The 22,301-nt window shown below is 36.8% G+C and overlaps 1 protein-coding gene across 1 annotated transcript in view; it reads right to left on the reverse strand.

Moving 5' to 3' along the window:
• Window positions 1-18,090, reverse strand: part of Sec22 (vesicle-trafficking protein SEC22) — a 35,608-nt gene extending 17,518 nt beyond the window's left edge. Inside the window, exons 1-3 of the mRNA XM_081764071.1 lie at window positions 17,659-18,090; window positions 7,326-7,435; window positions 941-1,101 (exon numbers count right to left, since the gene is read on the reverse strand). Coding sequence (XP_081620197.1) covers window positions 941-1,101; window positions 7,326-7,435; window positions 17,659-17,733 — 346 coding nt within the window. The 5' untranslated portion in view covers window positions 17,734-18,090. The remainder of the gene's footprint in view (window positions 1-940; window positions 1,102-7,325; window positions 7,436-17,658) is intronic.
• Between the last annotated feature and the right edge of the window lie 4,211 nt (window positions 18,091-22,301).

Raw genomic sequence — 22,301 nt, forward strand, 5'->3', positions numbered from 1 at the left:
GTATACGAGGTGTGATCAAAAAATATGGTAAATAATTTTATTAGAAACAATGTAACAATTTTATATGGCATTTGATTTAATTTCCTTCAAAGTACTATCCTTGGCTTATCGCAATGCACTTATCGCAACGTTGAATCCATAACTGGAAGCATTTCTGAAAATATTATTTTGGAAGGGCGTTCAGCTGCTCTGTCGTGGTCCTCTCTCAATGTCAGGAATGGTGTCAAAACGTTTTCCTTTAAGCACGATTTTAAACTGTGGGAGGAGCCTACAGTCGCATGGTGATATATCTAGAGAACATAGTGAATATGGACAGACAAGAATACTTTTTTCGGCCAAAAACCCGCGGATCAAAAGCAAGGTGTGGCACGGCGCGTTTTCGTGGTGAAGAAAAAAGCCACTTGCCAATTTAATCGGCGGTTAAAATGCTTTTCACAGGCCCATACACGATGTTTAATTCTTCGGAAACTTCTGGAATAGTCATTCGCCTGTTTGTGCCATTTTTGCACAGTTTCATCTGTTTTTGATGTCGAAGGACGTCTCGATCGTTGCTCATTTTCAACCGACTCCTTGTCGCTTTTGAATCGCTCATACCACTTGTAAACAGTCTTCAATGCCACCATTTCATCCTCCAAACACTGATTTTTGACATCTCGTGAGCTTCTTTGGCACTCTTTTGAAGCTTAGAACAAAACTTAATGTTGTTGCGTGACAGACACTCTTAACACGTCCTCACTCTTCTGTCTCTGGAAACCAACTAATATCTCACAACTCGTTCAACCTCGACACTGTACTAAAGTTTTAAGCTATCGGGCTTACTTGTTGAAATTGATACATCGACAGATGGCACTGTGCAATACATTCACCGTACATTTTGATCACACTTTGTATAAACTAAAAGCTAAAAATGTACATCTTAATCTTATTGACGAATTCTTACCAAATTCTATGAAGCTGTACGGCCTTGACACTGTGCTAACACGGTTACCATATTGAGAATGAAATTCCTGAGCAAGATCTTCTAGATAGGAAAACGCTAACCGTTTTGAATAGTTCTTTTCACATAACACTAAGTAACACACGTCGTTTTCGATTAGGTAACTGAAAAAAAAAGTACAATTATTTCAGGAAGCTGAGAATATAAAACACATAATACGAGGCGCATCCAGAAAGTAACTTTCCCAAAGGCCTTGAACAGAAACACAACCGAATGGAAACAATCATTATACCAGATACAGGGTGTATTCAGCTATTTTTCAATATACTCACCACCGAATTTAGACATTTGTCATACCGTGGGACCAACTTATCTATACCTGTAATAGAAATCGTCCGCCTGAAATTGGAACCACTGTTTGACAATCTCCTCCGTGTCTCAGCCGAACTGCTGCAGGTTGTCCGGCGAGCTGTGTGTGTGCGGTCATTATCATGAAGCAGAACAACACCAGCACTAAACATCCCACGCCGCTTGTTCTGAATGGCCCGTCTCAATTTCCGCAGTGTTTTCTCTGTGCATTCAAAAAACTTTATCAGTGCTCGCATCTTCCACCACTGCCATGACGTTACTGAGAGCACTAGAGGAGTTCCGCTGGCGCATGCGCCATGCTAATACCTTATTCTCTCATTAGCAGCAGTCGTTTCGCGCAACACACAGTTTCCTAGCCATGGGACTCGTAGGAAAGTTACTTTCTGGATGCGCCTCGTAATTACTAACTACTAACTTGTAAGATGAAATGCAGGTCTAATAAGAGTAAATAAAAATTCTCATATGTTAAAACATTCAAAAAACAATCTGTGAACTGTTTAGAGGCACATCTCACCATTCCTCGATGCATCTAAAGAAAAGCTTGTTGCTATGTAAGACAGATTATGTAATTCTCCGCTTGTTTCTCCTGTAGCCCAGGTTTTCTCAACCTGTTTTATATCACGACCCCCTTTTATGACATCCTCTTGTCAGCAACCTTCTGTTTTATATCACGACCCCCTTTTATGACATCCTCTTGTCAGCAACGTCCATATGCAATTTCCGGTCTGAAGTAAGCTTTCTGATTATTGCTCACAGTTGTATATGTCTGGAAGCCTTACACATACAACTCTGCAAAGATTAACAAAGAATCCCAAAAGAAACCAATTCCCTTCCTCAGTTTTTCATCAATTATATTCTTCTTTTATTCCAGTTTTTTTAAACGACTCTTTATTTATTTATTTAATATTCTTCGCTATACTTGGATATATGGAAATATATATCAAAATAAGAAATTCGAAATAATATTTAAAAACATACTTTTAAACTACTAGATCCTAACTATATTTCTCTCTTTCACCTCCCTTCGCGACCCCCATATATTGCTCTCGCGACTCCCCTAGGGGTCCTGACACTCAGTTAAGAACGCCGCTCTATAAAATGAAATGAAGTCTTTCAGTTTAATGTCTCATATTATGACTCTTAGGGTAAGGGCGACGATGATTACAGCAAGAATTGGTGGAACGAGAAAATGAGAGGAAACGGGAGTACCCCGAAAAAAAAAAAACAAGGACAAGATGTTGTCCACTGCAAAGTTATTTGTCCGGAGATCGAACCAGGTAGCTCACGCACCAGAGGTAAACGCTCTACAATTGAGCCATCGTACCCCTTTTTTATAGTCTATATCCTAATTATATGTATCTTTTTCACCTCAATTCGCGGCCCCATGTATTGCTCTCACGACTTCCCTAGGGGTCCCGACCTTCAGGTTGAGAAACGCCATTCTATAATAAAAGTATTGGGAGATATTTATAGTTCGATAACAAGACTTCCTTTTCTTCCTAAGTTATGGGTAACGAAAAGAATGAAAGGAAATATTTCAATTTTACGTCCCACGATTATACAGGCTAGGCTAAAGAGACAGTGATTATGAGAAATGAATGAAATGGTGGAATGAAGAAAAGAGGACGAAACGGGAGAACCCCGAGAAAACCCACGAAGACAGTGTTTGTCCACCACAAGTTCCACCTGGCGCAAGCTAGGAACAAACCAGGGACCCAACGCACCGGAGGTGAATGCTCTACCACTGAGCCACCGTGATGGGTAACGAGAAGTTCTTGGTATGTATTTTATGTAAGCGCAAAAATAAATAGAGAACCTCAATTGGCTATCTTGATAACATTTAATTAACTTATATTTTAAACGTTTGTTATTTTTTGATCTTACACAGAAACAATGATTTTCCATTACCCATAAATTACGACGAAAACAATGTTGAGTGAATTGGAATTTAACGTCCTTTTCAACTTCGAGGTCTTATAAACGTGGGATCCGAACCACATGAGCTCTCATGGGGAACTAAGGAAAGGAAATTTTACTATTTCACTTACAAACATACCATCACTTTTAGTCTTCAGGATGCAGGAAGCAGAGACTTTCTGACATCATGTCCTTTCTGCAGCAATAAGTATTTCTTTACACGAGCGGTCCCGGGTTCGATTCTCAGTGGGGTCACTCGGTTGAAAAAGTGTAACAGCTTTTTCAGACCAGCCATCTTGAGTGAGGTCTTTCCTGGGTTCCCCTCATTCACACCAGGCAAATGCCGGGATGGTACCTAACTTAATGGTCCCAGGCTGCTTCCTTTCTTTCTTCCCTTTCATCGGATAGTGTGCTCTCCGAGAGATGTCATTTCTCATATACAGTATGTGATGGGCTAAATGGCCTTAGATGCTAACAGCCCAGAAATCTAACACCCCCTAAGTTTTTCTTTACATAAGCCAAGGAAGAGGTGAGGAGAGCCTCGAAACCGTTTGCAAATTTTGTCTGTCTTGCAAGCTCATAATGGATGAGAATTTTGTGTTACTGTTAAAACCAGGGTTGGCTGGTTTAAACCAAGGTGGTTTAAACCAGCTGTTTGAAAAAAAAAAACTGGTTTAAACCAAAAAAAAAACACCGAAAAATGCTTTAAATCGTGTGAACTTCATGATGATGTTTCCACATATCAAACCATCCGCATTACGTTTATCTACTTTTCACCTTTTAATCAAGGGGTCCCGTGTTCAATTCTCGGTCGAACCACAACCCATCTTTCAAGTGTAAACCAAGTAGCGATTCGAGGTATCCCTCTGAGCGAAAGTCTTCGTGTAACCTTGGTATTTCATAAGGATTTTAAGCCTAAACATACGAAATGAAACCAAATTATATATTTCTACTTGAATGAATGCCTGTTGTTTTATAAAGAAGCCAAGGTTGCTTAAATATATTGATAGAAATTGGCAAAATTTATCAACTGTCTTCGTAGCTTCCAACATTAGCTTGGATTTGACTTTGTTTTAATTTTATTGAATGATATCTACATACCAAATTTGTAATTTAATACCTCAGTTTTAGCGTAGTGATTTCGATATGTTGACCTTAAAATTTTACATACAAATACATTTAAAGTAACAGGATTTTCCCAATGACTAAGGCGGGAGTTTCCCCATTTATATATGATACTGTATAATGTTTTTACTTGTGTAACTGGTTATCTTTTTGTCCTTCTGAAATAACTTTTGACAATTATATTAATAAGTAGGCCTATGTAAAGATCAGTGCAACGTATTTTTATCAGGAGTCCTTCGTAAGTGAGTCGGCAATCGCATTTATGACCAATTAGTCCCGGTTTCGTGTCCAAATGGACAATTTCTCTTGGATGTAAGCCGAGAAGCGGTTTGGATTCTCCTTCAAGTTTATGTGACCCCTTCCAGCATAATCTTGCTGTTCCATAATAACACCAAGGTGGAACAAACTAATTTCTGTCCATATCTAATATAAATAGATAGAGTAAATTATTTAAACCAAAAAAAAAAAAAAAAAAAAAACTGGTTTAAACCAAAAAACCGTTTTTTTTTTTCAATAAAAAACATGGTTTTTGCCAACCCTGGTTAGAACACACATAATCGTTATTATGCAATCTTACTAATTACTAAGAAAATACATATCGCTGGATTGGAGAGGACAAGTGAAAATTGTTCTACCAGCATCACGACAAGTTTCCAGCTTTTGACGCTTTATTCCTCAGCAGTCCAGAGATCAGGTTTTTCTATAATTTTAACGTTGATTTATTTCTGGCATTGACAGCTACCAATACTTCGACGAGAATTGCAGAAGAAAACAACACATTTCTAACTAACAAGTTGAAACTGACATTTTAAGTCTTTCACGAATATTTCTGTTTTTCTTGACCAGTTTAACTTATTCAAACAGCCCTCTTTATTATCCTGAGCTAACTCTTAAACTCCCATATCATCAGCGTCAATCAAACCGTGCTACACGAACACCCATTTAACTAACACATGACAGTGGACAAAAAAATAAATACTGAAATATAATAATATTACAAACTAAAAAGGACTTTCTAAACGATATTAGGGTCATGTGCTGATTATGAATGTCAAATCTTGCCACCGTTACAAAATGTGAGCCACTTACCATTGCCACCTGAAGACATACGCAGGGACGGATCAACAATCCACCTGAAAAAAACCACCATAAAACCTACCTGGGTTTTCGGCTTTTTGTTAATATATTACTGATACAACTAAGGTGATCACATTAAAAGTGATTTTTATCAGGTTTTGGACGTCCCTTGGGCGAATTAGACTTTCCTTTCACGTTAAGGTATACAACAACATTCAATAAAAGACCTTTACAATTCCAAATGCACTGAATGAATTTAAAAAAAACACCTTAGCAGAGATAATTATAGAACAAATTAATGTATGGATTATGCTTATAGCCTATTTGAAGTAAAATATGGAATTTTATATTTTAGAAAATACTTTCCGTGAATAGTGTGCTCGTCGACTCGGCGACGCCGAGGGACGTTATCCATCATACATTTGACGAGTTTAAGGCTATATACTACTAGTAAATATGTAAATACGTTAGTAAAACTATTAGCATTGTTTCTTACCTTTGATGGTAACCAGGTATTCTTCAAAAAAAAAAAAAAAAAAAAAAAATAGTTTTCCACTACAACAGTTTAGTTTAGTCATTTGTTGCTACTCTTCAATTAAGCATTCTTTAGAATCAACACCAGCAACAGCGTAAAAAATCTTGTCAAATTTAAGAAGCTTAATGCTCGGAGTTCCGAAGACTACGTAACGCTTACTATTTCAAGTGCTGAATTCAAACTTCCGTACTAGTGGAAGTTTCGATGTACAGTAAAGAAAGCTGCATTTTGGGGAAAAACCCATCGTGAAAGAAGTGCTCGGGAAATACCCGTAATGGAAAGCACAAAGTATCGGAAGTGAATACTTCAACAATAAAACTATTTATTTTAACGCTGGAAGGTATTAAATTTCATTTATGACATTTTGAAACATTTACTTTATAAAACATCAATTATATCTTTGTTAATTGTTTTAAATTAATTTTCCAGAAATGATCGTCTTGCAACAAGTGCTCGGGAAATTTTCGTAATTGAACACACGAAGTATCGGAAGTGAACTTCAACAATAAAATAATTTATTTTACGCTAGAAAATATTTATTTCATATAAGATACTCTGAAACAATTATTTTATAAAACATGAATTATATGTTTGTTTTAAATTAATATATTTGGTGTTTATATTTAGCGAACCTCACTGCATGTCTCGATCTACGTTTTTTCGTTTGTCTGCCTGTATCACACACACTACAGGGTACAACTTGCGGTCTTTTGAGTTGAAATTTTAAGGGTAGAAGCACGAGACATTTTAAATTTGCTGTATATATTTTCTCGGCGATCCAATGTAAAATTTTAAAATGGCGGATACTTTTTCAAAACAGCAGTGAATAGAATATTGTTGCAAGTTGTGACAATGACAATCTTGAAATATAAATCACATTTTAACATTTTTACCCCAGAGACATTGAAATATTTCGAAAAGAGTCCAATTAAACCGAAAATACCCGATAAAATCCATATGGGCCCAGGTAGGTTCGGTTTTTCAAAGAAACCCGGGTTTTTTCAGACCCTGTGGATCAAGGCAACATTTTTCACCCGGGCAAAGTGACTTACTGCTTTCCCAGTCCAAAGAACATGGCCCCCTATAAACGATACCAAATCCCCCTCGAAGATCAATCTGCTCTTCCCTAGAATAACATCACCCATAGGTATTGACTCTCAAGAAAGAAACTGGTTTTGTGCACAAATTAAAAGGCAGAAATGTACTCGTTCGACTCGCAGAAGCTCGAATCCCATTTGCCACACAGTAAGAGAAAGATAAAAGATTCGAGTCCTCATAAGATAAGATTTTTATGTTATTTCATTGTGATTCTGAGTGCTCACCGGTAATAGTACACATAAAGTAGCTGTAAAAATAAGTACTTACTGAAACAAATATGGGCCCGTTTCTATGGTACATCTAGCAGGACTTTGAGCACCTAGTTTACGGAACAACATTTTGGCTTGGTTTTGGTATTCCAATATGCTTCGTCCAGACTGTAGAAATAGAAGAAAGAAGGAAAAACTTTAGTACATTATATCTAACATGGACAAATAATGTTAGCTGGCATGGTCGGGCGGTATAAAATAGTAACAGGTAAACTACGCCCCGCGAGCCGTACGTGATTTCCTAGAAGATTCTACTCGGCCCACGATAGGTTATGATTTCTAATTTGATGAATGAAAAGAAAAGATTTACTTTGGAAGAGTATTATTAGAAATAAGCTGACAAATGAGCATTTTCCTTCACTTCTAAGAATTTAAGTATAATACGAATTTTATACTATTGTACTATTGGAAATGTATTATTGTTGTTTTTAATACAAATGATATTGGCCCGAATGAAGTTCTCTTTATTTCTTTGGCCCTCTTCTAAAGTTTGCCCATTACTGGTTCAAGATACCAAGCTGACAATCGTAAGAACTTCCACATTTTCAGCACTTTCTCTTTCGTAGGATATAAACTGAGAACTTTCTACTGTCAGACACTCAATCTCTAGTACCATTACCTTATCTATGCTATGAGACCAATACCATATTTTATCAGATCGTGACGGGGACACATAGCCTCGATGCTGACGTCCCTATTAACTCCCATACACATATCATATCCTCTCAGAGCTAAACAGCCGAGTCCATAACGCTAACTCTGAACTCAACCTCTTCTATGAAACGTAACACACTCAACTACCATCTATTTAATCTCTAAGTTCTATTGGAAGAGTAGTGATTCCAGTTAAGTTTCATTTATCGTTATACGCGAACGAACCGTTATCAGCAATTACCCATCGCATTATTCGCTTTCGAGTACTGCATTGAAGAACCACGCCAGCTAGACAGTGGGTTAGTACTCCGATGGCAAAGGAGAGGACGCTATTTAAAGTTACCGTTACAATATCTTAGGAAAGTCCATGCAAGATACTGAAATTTGTATGTCGTGTGCAGTGTGGACAGCTGCATTACATGGTAGTAAGCTTCCATTAAATATGTTTTCTGCGTTATTTAGTTACAGTTGTGTTGCCAAGATTAATAATCACGTTCTTCAGATATTTTCAATTTTTGTGGGTAGAATTTACCCTAAATCATCCAAATAATTCTCCCCTCCCAGCTCCATTGTTAATCAGCTCGGAAAGGCTTAAACTACAGGGGATAAGCACAAAGTTCAGCTGTAGATTCGATTTTTTAAATGTACATTTACAAATTAAAAGAATAGTGCAGATTAACAGGGACATTTTTGAAAAATTTATAGGTATGATCGATTAATTCATAAAGAGTAATGTTTAATGAATTCAATTATATTCGCACCGAACATACAGGGTATTACAAATTTGTCACAATGTTTTGGGAATACATTTCTTGCATCAAAATAAGAAAAAAGAAGTCCATATGGACCTGTGGTCGGAAGTGCGTAGTTTTGTCGGTATAGGGTGCCGAAAACGTGAAAAAATTAACTTCAAAGTCCATAGTTCCACTACTGTAGAAATCGTAGTCGCACCAAGACATCACTGAGGAAACGAACTATCCCAATATCCATTTTTCAGAACCTCCGGTACTTGCACAATCATTTTAGAGAGGTTGCTTGGGAGTACATGATCACCCTCCGCCTACCTCTCTACAAATTGGTGTAAAAGTACTGGAGCATTTTCAAACATGGATATTTGGACAGTTCATATATTTGTTCCTCAGTGTTGTCTTGATCCGACTACGATAGGTCCCATAGTAGTGGAGCTATGAACTTTTAGAGCACTGGTCCATATGAAGTTTTTTTCTTATTTTGATGTAAGAAATCTGTTTCCAAATTTCTGTGACACATTTTCGTAACATACCGTATACTCCATGTACCAACACACAAACAGTACTAAAAAGTATCCTTCATAACGATACTATTGTGCGTGTACGGTGAAGATACAGTGGTGAAATTAGCAGTAAGTGGATCTGTTCCATTTTGACTGGATTGGATTTGTTTAATGACAGCGACTTCCTCCGCTTATTCTGACCACCACAATCCTCGCTGGGTCACGAAACAAATCTCCTAGTGTAAGTATACCTAACAGAAATGACCAACAATACCAAACAACCGTCTTTATAACCTGTCAGTTTGCAACCATATTGTAAATATGCACGCAGTTGGTGGGTAGCCGCAAGAAAATAAATCTAAAACGCATTAGAGCAGTATTTACAAGAAACATAAAGTCAAAATATCCTATTCAGTGATCTCTCTTGGTCTGCACCAAATGAATATCAAGCCTTAGATGCAGTTCGGATCCGAATATCCCGGATCCAGTGAGATCCGGATCCGGATCTTGCCGGATCCGGACCTAGATCCGAATCCAAGATCCGGATCCCGGATCCGAACCTCAGATCCGGATCCGAAATTCGGATCTCGGATCTGGGTCCGGATCTCGGATCTGGATCCGAAATTCCAATCTCAGATCTTGATTCGTATCCAAACCTGCATCTGAAATTGTGATGATAAAATTGAATATCTAAAATTCGTCAAAACTTTTTTCAGATTCACTAATATAGTAGGTTGCTGTGCTTTTAAATGTTTCCATAACACGTTTGTGCTACCTTTGTTCTTTATTTTATTTTAACCTTGCAATATTTACATCGAAGTCTCTTTAGTAAAATATTTCCAAGTTTGCCTTCTTACCATTTCAGAATATACTGAATTGTCTGAAAACTGATGTAAATGGTAACAAATTCTTCTGTTTAGCTCCTCTTCGAAACTTAATGTTAACTTCACATTGAAAATATTTATTTTATTCTTGGAAAATAAACTTTCTTATTTTCTCATATACAAATGAAATATATTTTAGATAGACCCTTCTAATCGTAGGAATACTGGACAAAACAAACTCTTTATTAATAGTAGTTTCTGACTTACTAGAGTCCAACCATCAACAAATGTAATAATGAATATCTTTCACTTCAAAGGTACAGCAAAAAATATAGACTGGTTGGCGTGGAACAACAGTAGATTTGTAAACATACACACGAGAATTTCAGAAGAGCGATATGGTTGTGTAGTATTATTAGTATTAATAAAAGTGTTCGTTGTACGACTTTATTACCTAACTTATGGCTTGCCCTTCTGAGGTCAGGAGTTTGTTGAAGGAGTAAATATAAAAGAGATTTCTGTTATTTTTTCTTCACCCTCCAGGTTTCTTTAATCATACATTGCAGGACGTAACCAAAACATATCCATGCATCGTATCATTGAAGCGTTTTGTGTTTTGTATATTCAAGTGTTCAAAAATATTTAACATATTCGCATTTCTTCATGTGATCTCAGGTTTAATTCTCGGTGGAACATACATGAGAAAATTGAAAGCTGAAAAAATATGAAAATAGTATTTAAAAGTCAGGAAATTGATATTAAAACTTTAGCTATCTATTGGGACTGTAAGGCTGTAGTTAAATTAACCCACACGTTTCGTGAAGATATATTATGTCGTTATTGTTTATTTAATATAAGCTACCAGATACATCCTCAGAGGCCACTGTACACTGTAGTAATCAACAGATGAAAACATTGGAAAAGGAATGGAAGGAAGGTCTCCAGAGCCTTAGATCAAGGTACTAACCTAGCATTTGCCCAGTATAACTGAGGAACAACCCTGGAAAATCCTCAGTCAGGATGGCTGGTCTCCGAATTCAAACCCGGTATTATCCAATTGCGAAGCAAGAATCCTAACAAGTAGCCTGAGCTCGCTCCGTGTTATTATTATTATTATTATTATTTAATTAACGTGATGTTCTAAAATTAGTGCAAATTAAACCCCACTTTCTTTATTGCTGATGTTATAGTTAATAAGCCTACATGAGACATCAGTCCCCCATCAAGAAAGAATACTAGAACTGGAATTCAGGAAGCGGGGGTGAAGAGATTAATGAGGATGAGGAAACTATGTACGATGCAAAAACTGATAAATTATGACTTCATCACAGATATGTTCACTTACGTCAATTAATATTTCTCTGATACAGGGCACTCTTACTTTCTATAGTGGCAGGAAAATGGCCCGCTCTTGTAAACGAACACACTAAGCATGTGCATATAGGCGCAATGTCCGTGCAAAAGAAACATAGGTAAAACCAGAAAAAAATAGGGAAAGCAAGGGGAAAGTGATAAAACGCCATTCACCTTTAAAAAAAAAAAGCTAAAAATAACTAAACTTAGAGCTACGAAAGACGCGAGGCGAATTTTATCGAAAAGATTGTTTTTCCTTGTGATTAGTTGTGCTAACTATGAACATGAATTAAAAAGAAAACAAGTAGCTAGCTCTGAATTTCGCAAACTGGTTGAAAAGTAAATATTGGAAAAAATTAATAATAAAGAAGGCATTTATGATAATTAAAACAAACTAAATTCTTGGCACCCAGTCCCTTGGTTCCTACCAGCGGACTTACGTTCAAAGTGGGAAGGTGTAGTCAACGCATCGACACCCGAAGTCCCAAATGCCGGCTTTCTAGACTGGAGTCCGCTACCTCTTACTTAAGATAACTCCCCAATTGTCCTCACGATGCTGGGTCAACATCGAAATTGTTGAGTGCCTCTCCGGAAATTGAACCCATGACCACGGGCACCGAAGGCACGCGCTAACCACTGTTTTATATATATAAAAAGGTAACAGCTTTATATCAGATTATTTAACCTGTTGAACGCTTTGCACGGATTACACTGTAACCATTACGACACCACACAGACATAGAAGTAAACTAGGACAGTTAAAAACACCTATGCCCGAAGTGGGATTTGAATCCAAGACATTCACAGTAAATGATCCACAGCCTAATGCCGCAGACCACTCGACTATGGCTGTCGGGTTTTATCGGCTAATCTGTAGTATATTTAAAGTAACTGATTATTTTAAAAGTTGCTCCTAAATACTGACAATCTAAGTCTTATGTATCAAATATTTCCTTTGATAATACCATACACTCTCCGACTTCTATAGACGAAAAGCCATAGTTACCCACATTATCTAATACAGAAATAAGTTCTGATTCTCTAGTAGCTGCTGATGGTGATGGTCAAGGTTCACCGAAGCATGATCCCAAACCCAAACTGAGATATTGATGTCACTGAAACGCCTGAAAAGCCATTGTGGGTAAGTGAATTGCCCACTTGTCAGGATGAAGGGCGATGGTGATGTGAAATGCGGGGCTGTCAGAGATACTACTTATAATAATTGGATTTATAATGTTCTATGTTTCCGTAAACCCTCTTCAAGAAGATAACTGTTAATCTTAGTTTTGAAAATGTTACATAAAGAGTTTTATTGCTATCATTAGGTTGCATATAAATCTCTTTATTCCGGAATTATCGGATTTACTTTAACGCTTAACTTTCACATCTTTTCTGATTTACGAATATTTAAATCACGATTATCCCCTTAAGGTCAATTAGTGATATTTTAACTCATTTCGAACCAACTTTATATATGGTTAGTCTTGTTATATGGGAATAATTGAGACCAGAAGCAGTCTACAGGCTAAGTTCAAATGAATCTTGGCCGACCTCCTGATAAACCACGTGTTTCAGCAAGGTGAATTGCGGCAATCCGATACCCACATGAGGAAATCTTCCGGTTCAAGTGAAAGCTTCCATAAGAATCAGCACCCTAATCAGTGGAATGTGTCTTGCTAATTTTTCCCCAATGTGAAAGTACCTAACTTTATTGTTAAAAATGAAAAGGCCTTTATTTCAAACAAGTCGCCATTAGAGTTTTCATATTTGAACACAACACTCATGAAAAGTCATGTTAAAGCGCGACTTACCCCTGAAAAAGAATATTTATCTGTTTTTAGTTTCTCGTGTTCCCCAAACTACATGCGGAATTAGTGCATGTGCCTTCCGCTCGCATTACCTGGGTACAAACAGCTACGATCTTGGTACTAGCATATGTTTCGGTTTCCAGATCTCAAATACAGTATTTATATTTCAGCCTGATTCTATGTCTGAATCCGAAATTTCAAATCTAGATAAGGGGCACCAAAATTCATAGTTTATTCTCGGTGCTCATATTGTGATTTACTAAATAATTATTAAATCTAATTGTAAAATATACATTTGATATTTTGAGCAGACTAAGCAAGATAACACATGGGCTGAAAAGTCCCGGGCCTAACAAAGAAAACACCGTTCTTTTTGGTTCAAAATTAGCTTTATTCATCAACGTAATCTCCATGAAGAGCAACGCAATCAGTCCAGCGCCGCTCTAACATTTCAATACCACTTTTGTAGAACGATTTATCTTTTGCCTCAAAATAGGCCTCAGTTGCAGCGATAACCTCTTCATTCGTGCGAAATTTCTTACCGGCAAGCATTTTTTTCAGGTCTGCGAACAGCCAGTAGTCGCTGGGAGCCAAATCTGGCGAATACGGTGGATGTGGGAGCAATTCGAAGTTCAATTCATGTAGTTTTGCCATTGTTTTGATTGACTTGTGACACGGTGCGTTGTCTTGATGATACAAAAGTTTTTTCTTTGCCATATGCGGTCGTTTCTTTGCAATTTCGGCCTTCAAACGCTCCAATAACGCTATATAATAGTCACTGTTAATGGTATGTCCTTTCTCAAGATAGTCGATGAATATTACACCACGCACATCCCAAAATACCGAGGCCATAACCTTGCCAGCCGATTGTTGTGCTTTCGGGCGCTTTGGACGAGGTTCACCAGTTGCTGTCCACTCAGATGCCGATCGTTTTGATTCCGGAGTGAAGTGATGGATCCATGTTTCATCCATTGTCACATATCGACGCAAAAATTCCGGTTTGTTACGTTTAAACATGGCCAAACACTGCTCAGAAGCATCAACACGTTCTTGTTTTTGGTCAACAGTGAGCAAACGCGGCACCCACTTTGAACAGAGCTTTCTCATAGTCAAATGCTCATGCAATATAAAGCCAACACGTTCTTTTGATATCTTTACGATGTCAGCTAACTCACGCACCTTCACTTTTCGATCATTCAAAACAAGTTTGTGGATTTTATGTTTTCTGATGTTACTGCCTCATTTGGACGTCCACTGCGTTCTGCATCATCGGTGTCTCTACGACCACGTTTGAAGTCAGCAAACCAACGTTTTATTGTTGTTTCTGATGGAGCGGAGTCCCCATAACACTTTTCAAGCCATTGCTTCGCTTGAACGGTATTTTTTTCCCATCAAGAAGCAGTGTAAAATTAAAACACGAAATTGTTTTTGATCCATTGTTTTGAAACTAACACAAGTAGGGTCACTCTTAGCACAATAACTCACAGACGAATGAATAGAATATCATGAAATTCTCACAGCTGTCTTGTGAAGGTTAGTATTCACTGAAAACAAGGTGACTGCAATACAACTAGCGCCATCTACGTGTTAGGCCCGGGACTTTTCAGCCCATGTGTTAAATATACGTAAAAACTAGTCAATACTTGTCTTAACTGTTTATATTTTCTTAACTGTCAATGAAATAGGCGTATTGAAGAATTTTAAATATTCGAGTTTTGTACTCCGGTTTCAAATATATATATATATATATATATATATATATATATATATATATATATATATATATATATATGCATGTATTTCATCTCGGTCCTGCAACCGAGTGGACCTAGATTCGACATTCGAACTCTCATCCGGATCAATTTTTAAGTAAGCCAAGCATTTGATCTTTAGAGTAGAATGAAGGAAACAAATAGACTTGCCAATATTCATCTTAATGTTCTATTCTCTTCTTCACTGTGAGGACTTCGTGAAATTACTTTCGGCGAATTTTAGATATTCAAGTTTATCATAATTTGGGTGGGATGTGGGTTTGGATAAGAATCAAAATCTGAGATTCGGATTTCGGATCCAGATCCGAATTTCAAACCCAGATCCGAGATCCGAATCCAGATTCGAGATTAGAGATCCGGACCCAGATCCGAAATCCGGATCCAGATCCGAAATCCAAGATCCGGATCCAGATCCGAAATCCGAGATCCGGATCCAGATCCGAAATTCGGATCCGGACCCAATCAGATCCGGATCCGGCCATCCCTAGTGCCGTAGCTACAGAATGGACATGGAGACATCAGCCCCCTTCCTTGTGACCTCCTACATTTTCCTGTTGGTGTGAAACTCAAGTTAGCCTCTCCAAAAGCGGCCTCGAACCTCACTCCCTGTCTCAGCATTCTGGTTGTGGACCTGCTTGGATGTAAGAAAGCTTGGTACTGTTTTAAGAATAGACTGTATTAAAAGTTTAATTTTACGGTTAAAATGAGTAAGTATATATGAAAGGGGATTTTGTAAGATATTAAGGATGGCATTTAGTATCTTCCCCAACTCGTTTCATGGTTCCAGAACCGAGTACCTTGTTTTTGTCTAAATTCTGATAAAGATAGAACTACAAGGCCCCTGGGGGCTTCTAACCCCCTTCGCTAGCTGTCCCTAGCTCAGCTATATTTTGTAAAGTAAGTAACACACTGTAAATCTGTGCAAGATTGAGGTAGATACTAAATATCAGCTGATATTAAATTTCACTGTTGGAAGAATTTTTCAGAATGTAGGAAACTAGTATTTTATGTTTATATGTAGCCTATGATATCGTTACAACGGCTAAACTAGAATTTAAAGTAATAATTACATATTAAAGACAACTGACTAACAGTAACTTGCACAGACGCAGAATTTCTGCAGGATGTAGAAAAAATATATTTTATGTTTACAAGTGTGCAACCATTACTAATACTCTAATCTATGTGATTTTATGTGATATCAAGTGTTTTTGACCTATCCTTGTTAATGTGCATATCTCAGGCGTTGCTATGCTACTGTTCTGACTCGGTTATAACGCATTTTTGCTTTCAGTGATCACCTAGCACAAGTTGGTTTGTCCCTTTTGCAGTCTTTTTATGCCATACGTGTAAACGTATATCAGGGCGCAAAATTTCAATGTCAAACGCACTCGCCAATCCAGAAATGATGATGGCCAGTCCCTTTCACGTATAAATTATGAGGCAAACCATTTCGATTGAGGATGGGAAAGGAGAGACGAATTACAATGTTGTGAAGGTTTCACCTTCCCTGTCCATCATGAAGACTACGAATTCCGTGTTTTCTCTCACTCAGTGACAATTATTTTCGTGCGAAACACACCCTGCGCATCCCTGAATTTACGCTGAAACCATTCCTACTGAACATTGGTTGCCAGCTCTAAATTTCTAGTCGCCAATGGAAACCTGGCGACCGGAAATTTTGCGCCCTGCGCATATTTATACGAGCAAGGGGAATGTCCTCGTAAAGTGAATATGCACTCATGAATACAACTTCTTCTTAAAGAAACAATTTCTAAGACAATGCGGGTGAATTTGATGGAGAAAAACACAATTGCATGTAATAGAAAAGTACGTAGCACCGTAATTTACAGAGCATTTCAAATTCCAGGCATAGTATCTATCTGGAAGCAATTGTTTGAGCATGCGCCTGAGTAATAACAGTCCAGAACGTCTTAGGGAATCATTTAAAGCAAGAAAAGTGTAAGAAAAACTCGGTTAACTTTACAATGCCCGCTCCAATTGGTATTCTTAGCAGAGACAAAAATTGTATTCTATTAATTTTAATGAACTGGATCCAAACTTTCCTAACCTTAAACTAACCTGTCCCTAACCTACTCTACTACACCTAAGGTATTAAAGCGGTTCTACTTATCGATGCCCAGCCGGTACGTGTATAAGTTTGCCCAGAAAATTATTATTTTTAAATTTGACCGAATATTTTTAATCTCCACCCAGAGTGGGACTTGTTATGTCTATAATTTCGTTTATGCTGTTACAATTGTTTTCGCTTCGGACTTACGAACAGGGAAACGGTTAAAAGACGACGTTTTAGCCTGTACACAAAGGTCAATGCATCAGCACTAGTACAATCATCCCACAAAGTGCGAGTACTCTTGGTGGTATAACAATCTGTGAATAACGAGAGACCATAATATTGATTCAAGACATTCACCGGCGACACTGGATCAATTTTTATTATTTTAAATATCAGATTTAAAGGGCAATAAATTTATTAACATTTTTCTGCAGTATGTAAGATAATATTACAAATACATTCCTTTCCATACAATATCAGTTCTTACTTGGCAATTTAAATACGGTGTTTTGCTGACGAAAACGGTGATTATTTGGAAATGAAAAACTACATCCGGTTTCCTTTTAAAAAATATATCAATATTATATTTACCTGCTCATCTTCTTGTATTGTAGCAGCCAATGGTAGCCCATCGGCCACTCTCGCTATCATTGTCGTAAGCACCATAATGATGTGAAAACTTCAAAATATAATTTGTAAAACACTCTCAAATGCAAAAATATACAGATCATTCACAGTTTCTTGCCTGTACACTGTTGTACACAGTGTTGAACAACATAGCAACGATGTCGCCACTGTTAATCATAGTATGAGATCCAGTATATTCATAACAATTTCGTAACATATGGAATAAAGAAATATTTTGTTCCAATTAAGTACAAAAAGATTACAATAATCTTGCTACATAAACAGAGAGTAGTAACCAAACATATTTTTCTTTCGCTCTATTTTAGCCCTATCAATAATACATCCATCTTTTAGAAACTTGGAGCCTAAACCTATTCGAGGAGTTTTTACACTTTAGATGTTCTTAACTATAGTGATGATGTGTTCCTTCGTTGCCAGAGACTAAAGCGCAATTTTCTTGTAAATTTATAATAGTATATTATATTGAATAACCATTTGCAATCATTAGCACAGTATTTTTAGTGTAATGTACACTGTCCGTAACGCTTAGCGTCAACACATAGCAAAATTAACATTAATTGGTATAGCAGTCATAATGACTTTTTGTACTTTATTTTTCTTTTATTAATTGCCCTGCGTTGTTGTACGCAGAATTTTGTTAAAACCGGTGAGGAATGTGGCATAATTGCATAACTGAATCTTTTGCATAATTTTATTCGTACTAAAGTGTTGTTGGCGTATCAATAGTATGGAAATTGGAAATTGCAACACAACTGCGTACATTTCAAATATGCAATTATCGTCGATTTCTGATTGTCGCAATAGAATATTGCAGGCAATATATACAGAGATGGATAAATATGTACCAAATTTCACAAAATTAAATCCCCACGTTAAGCGGGTTTGCATATCCAGGCTCCTAACTATGAAAACATTTACGCTCAGCCCAACCTCAATCATTTCACGAATTCAACCTGTTTTACGTATGTTATTAGGACATAATATCGATTGTGATTTATTCTAAAAACACTTTTATACATTGCAAGAGCTGTAACGTCCAAATATTTACTGAGAACTCATAGTCGTATCGGAATAAACAAAAGCGAGTATGGAACAGTAAACTGATTTCACAAGAGGCAAAAGAAGATGTGCAAAGGCATACAAAACGGTCGAGTGGTTTGGGTCGATACACTATCAATCACATGTTCGTGTGTTCAAACCCGGTAGTAAGTTGTTTCTTTTTTTAAGTGTCTTCCTATTTTCATCCGGAGGCTGAAAATATTTCTTTGAGTAACTCATTGAAAACTTCTTTTGTTTCAAATTCGATTAGAACGGAACATTATATGAATTGCGAATCTTAAATCCATAGCTAAAAAAATGAAGTATACTCACTACTCTATTACCCTCTGATTTGTAACGAAAAACCATTTATAAACAGTGGTGACTTCAGAAAATTATCCTCGGGGGGAATTTCAATATGCGGGTGGAGGGCAAACATTGGCATTCCACATTGAGCACGATAGAATATATGGTCCTGAAGGCGGAAATTTCTTAGCTCGAAAAGGGTCTCAAATTCTCCGTCAAATCACGTCCTGAAAGTATCATTGCTTAAAAGCTTTTCGTAACAAATATAATATTACACTTGTTTCTCGTTTTACATTTAGAATTGGTAAAATCATAACTTATAGAGGATTATAATAAAAGCATAAAAATTACAATACCAATCATGTATAAATTATCCTGTAAGTTACCAACTTTGAATCAAATTAAAACTCAAATATTTGTTTTCGGATTGCACTTAGAAGTAAGTCCTCTCTATATAATCCTGATTGGAAAGCCATGTATAACTCTAATTAATTAATCAATATTTATACAAATACTTTTTTTTTATTTTACTATTTTTACTATTCAATATTATATACACTTCATTTCCAAAATCAAAATCTCGAAAATGTATATTGTACGAGTGCAGACTCGCAAATAAATGATTATTTATCATATATATTGGTCTCTATTCGAAATTCTATTTAATCGAATCCGACAGGAACACAAACAGAAATATCGAGAACAGGTGAGAAAAAGAGAGAAAAAAACGTTATACTCGACGGGGACTCGAAGTAAGTTCGAATGGTGCTTTATAAGCCGAACGCCTTAGACCACTCGGCTATGGTAACAACTAGTGATTGTAGCAAAGGCTTCGAGTAGTAGTTCTTATTACAGAATAACATTTTCTATTGCCTAAAATTTAAACCTAATTTACTTTGATATAATATATATATTAATTTGTTTCATGAACACGTTTTCGTTACTTTGATGAATGATGTATTTTGTTGATATAGATTCTATTACACGTTCTTTCGTAAATATTATAGAAAGTATCAGTGTTATTTATGATCTTTCATGGAAATTGACTGGCGCATGCGCAGTACACAGACAGTTCAATTGGAAGGCGAGGAAGGAAACGCTAACACACTGTTAGAATGTTTCGTCGCTGTGAAGTATAAAGAAAAGCTAAAATGTATTTTACGCTTGTCATTGCGTAAAGAATTACCAGGTTAATGTTTGTCCAAGTTCTCACTAATCAACTGGACTCATGAAAATAATTAATATTGTCATTACTGCACAATATGAAGAATAAAGAACGTATATTACACCACATTGTTCTCGAATTCGAACTTAGCTAAGGAAGGGACAATAAACAAAATATGATTTATTCATTCGAATTGAGATAATTCAATGAAACTAGAAATTACACAATCAAAAGGAAAAATATCGTTAAAAAGACTATAATACTTTTATCCGAGATGTGAAATAAAGTTATTAATTAACTGAAATGAAAGTAATATTGTTCATGATATAGAGTAAGAAAAAACAGTAAATGTATTCTTAGAAACGTTCAAAGTAAATTCACAAATGCTTTTTGAAGATATACTACTCTTCCTTTACGTTTTAACGAACTAATAAGTAAACAAGCAAAGGAAAAGAATGAAGAACGAAAGTATTGCTCTTAAAAAAATATAATAAATAAATGAAACTTAAATAAATGTTTACACAAAAAATAACACACTAGTACTTCGTGTAGTCACCTCCAGAGTCAGTAACTTCTTGAAGTCTGGAGGGGATACTAGATACAAGTCTCGAGCAATACGACGGTGTGTCACGAAAATGTTGCCACAGTTCCATAACATGATTTTGAAGAAACGTTTGGTCTCTGTCTTCACGTCTCTCTTCCCATTCTTGCACCATGTAGGCCCACAGATGTTCAATTGGGTTCAAATCTGAGGATAGAGGGGGCCACTCAATACAAATTAACTCTGGATGTTCACTTAGCCACTCTCGTGTTTGCCGGGAAGTGTAAACAGCACTGTTGTCATGCATAAATATATATTCTTCCTGTTCGAGGAAGTTTCTTTCTAAGGACGGTAAACACGTATTTTCGAGGATATTAATGTAAACACTGCTGTTCATTCTCTCAGGCACCGCAACCAAATCTCCAGGACCAGCAGCCGTCATGTATCCCCAAAAGTGTGCTGATATTCGTCCTGAACAAGAAGTTCTGATATTTTGTTCAGCATACCTGGTTCCGCGCGGTCTATACAATATAACTCTGCCTTGTTGGTTAGACTTGAAAACCTTCTCGTCGGTCCAGATGACAGTCCCAATATGACTGAGGTTGGGCTATGTTATTCTGTGCCCATTTCATTCGTCTGGCCTTGTGAGTTTCAGTCAGGAGAGTCTTCCTAGCGGGTCTTGAACAGTGTAGACCAGCCCCCAATAATCTTCTTCTTATTGTTTCGTGAGAACAATTATATTCTCTGGCTTTGTCCAAGAGGATTGACGTGTGGCATAGAGGTTTGTTGATTACTTCTGTAACTAAAGCTTGATCTTGAGCTGCAGGTGTCACTTTTGGCCTTCCACTTCTTGACCGAGACCTGAACCATTCACCACCTTCTTCATGTCGCTGAACCCATTTCTTGACCGTTTTCTTGTCACATCACAAATCTCTAGCAATCTGAGGCACAGTTTGTCCCATTTTTGCTCGGCCTATGATTTCTCCTCTCAGAGCAACGGACAGTTCTCCACAACCTTTAGAAAGAGGCATTTTGAAAACCTGTTAGAAATTTGCGTTCTGGCGTGTATGACAAATGTCGGTAAAGTGCATCTTTCTGTTTCTACTGCGCATGCACCAGTCAATTTTCATGAAAGATCATAAATAATACTGACAATTGCTGTAATATTTATGAACGAATACGTAATAGAACCTATATTAACATCATTCGTCAAAGTAAAGAATACCGTAAACATAAAACAATTTCAACAGACTATTACATCAGGCCAAAATAGGCTTAAACTTCAGAGAATACAAAATAAATTTCATACTGTAACAAAAGATTGAACATGAAACACCCTTACTATATTTTCAACTTGTCACATTAGCCGAGTGGACTAAGGCAGTCTGCTAGAGATTCTGAGGCGCCATTCAAGAGTAGTTCGAATCGCACCACAATACAATTTGGTTTTACCTCTTCTTGACGTTTCTGTTTGTGATCCTGCCGGATTCTATTAAATATAATTCCGTAATACGCTTAAATATACGTAATATTTGA

Source organism: Thermobia domestica, chromosome 7 (genome assembly GCF_964235325.1).
Source record: "Thermobia domestica chromosome 7, izTheDome1.hap1.1, whole genome shotgun sequence".
Taxonomy (NCBI): domain Eukaryota; kingdom Metazoa; phylum Arthropoda; class Insecta; order Zygentoma; family Lepismatidae; genus Thermobia; species Thermobia domestica.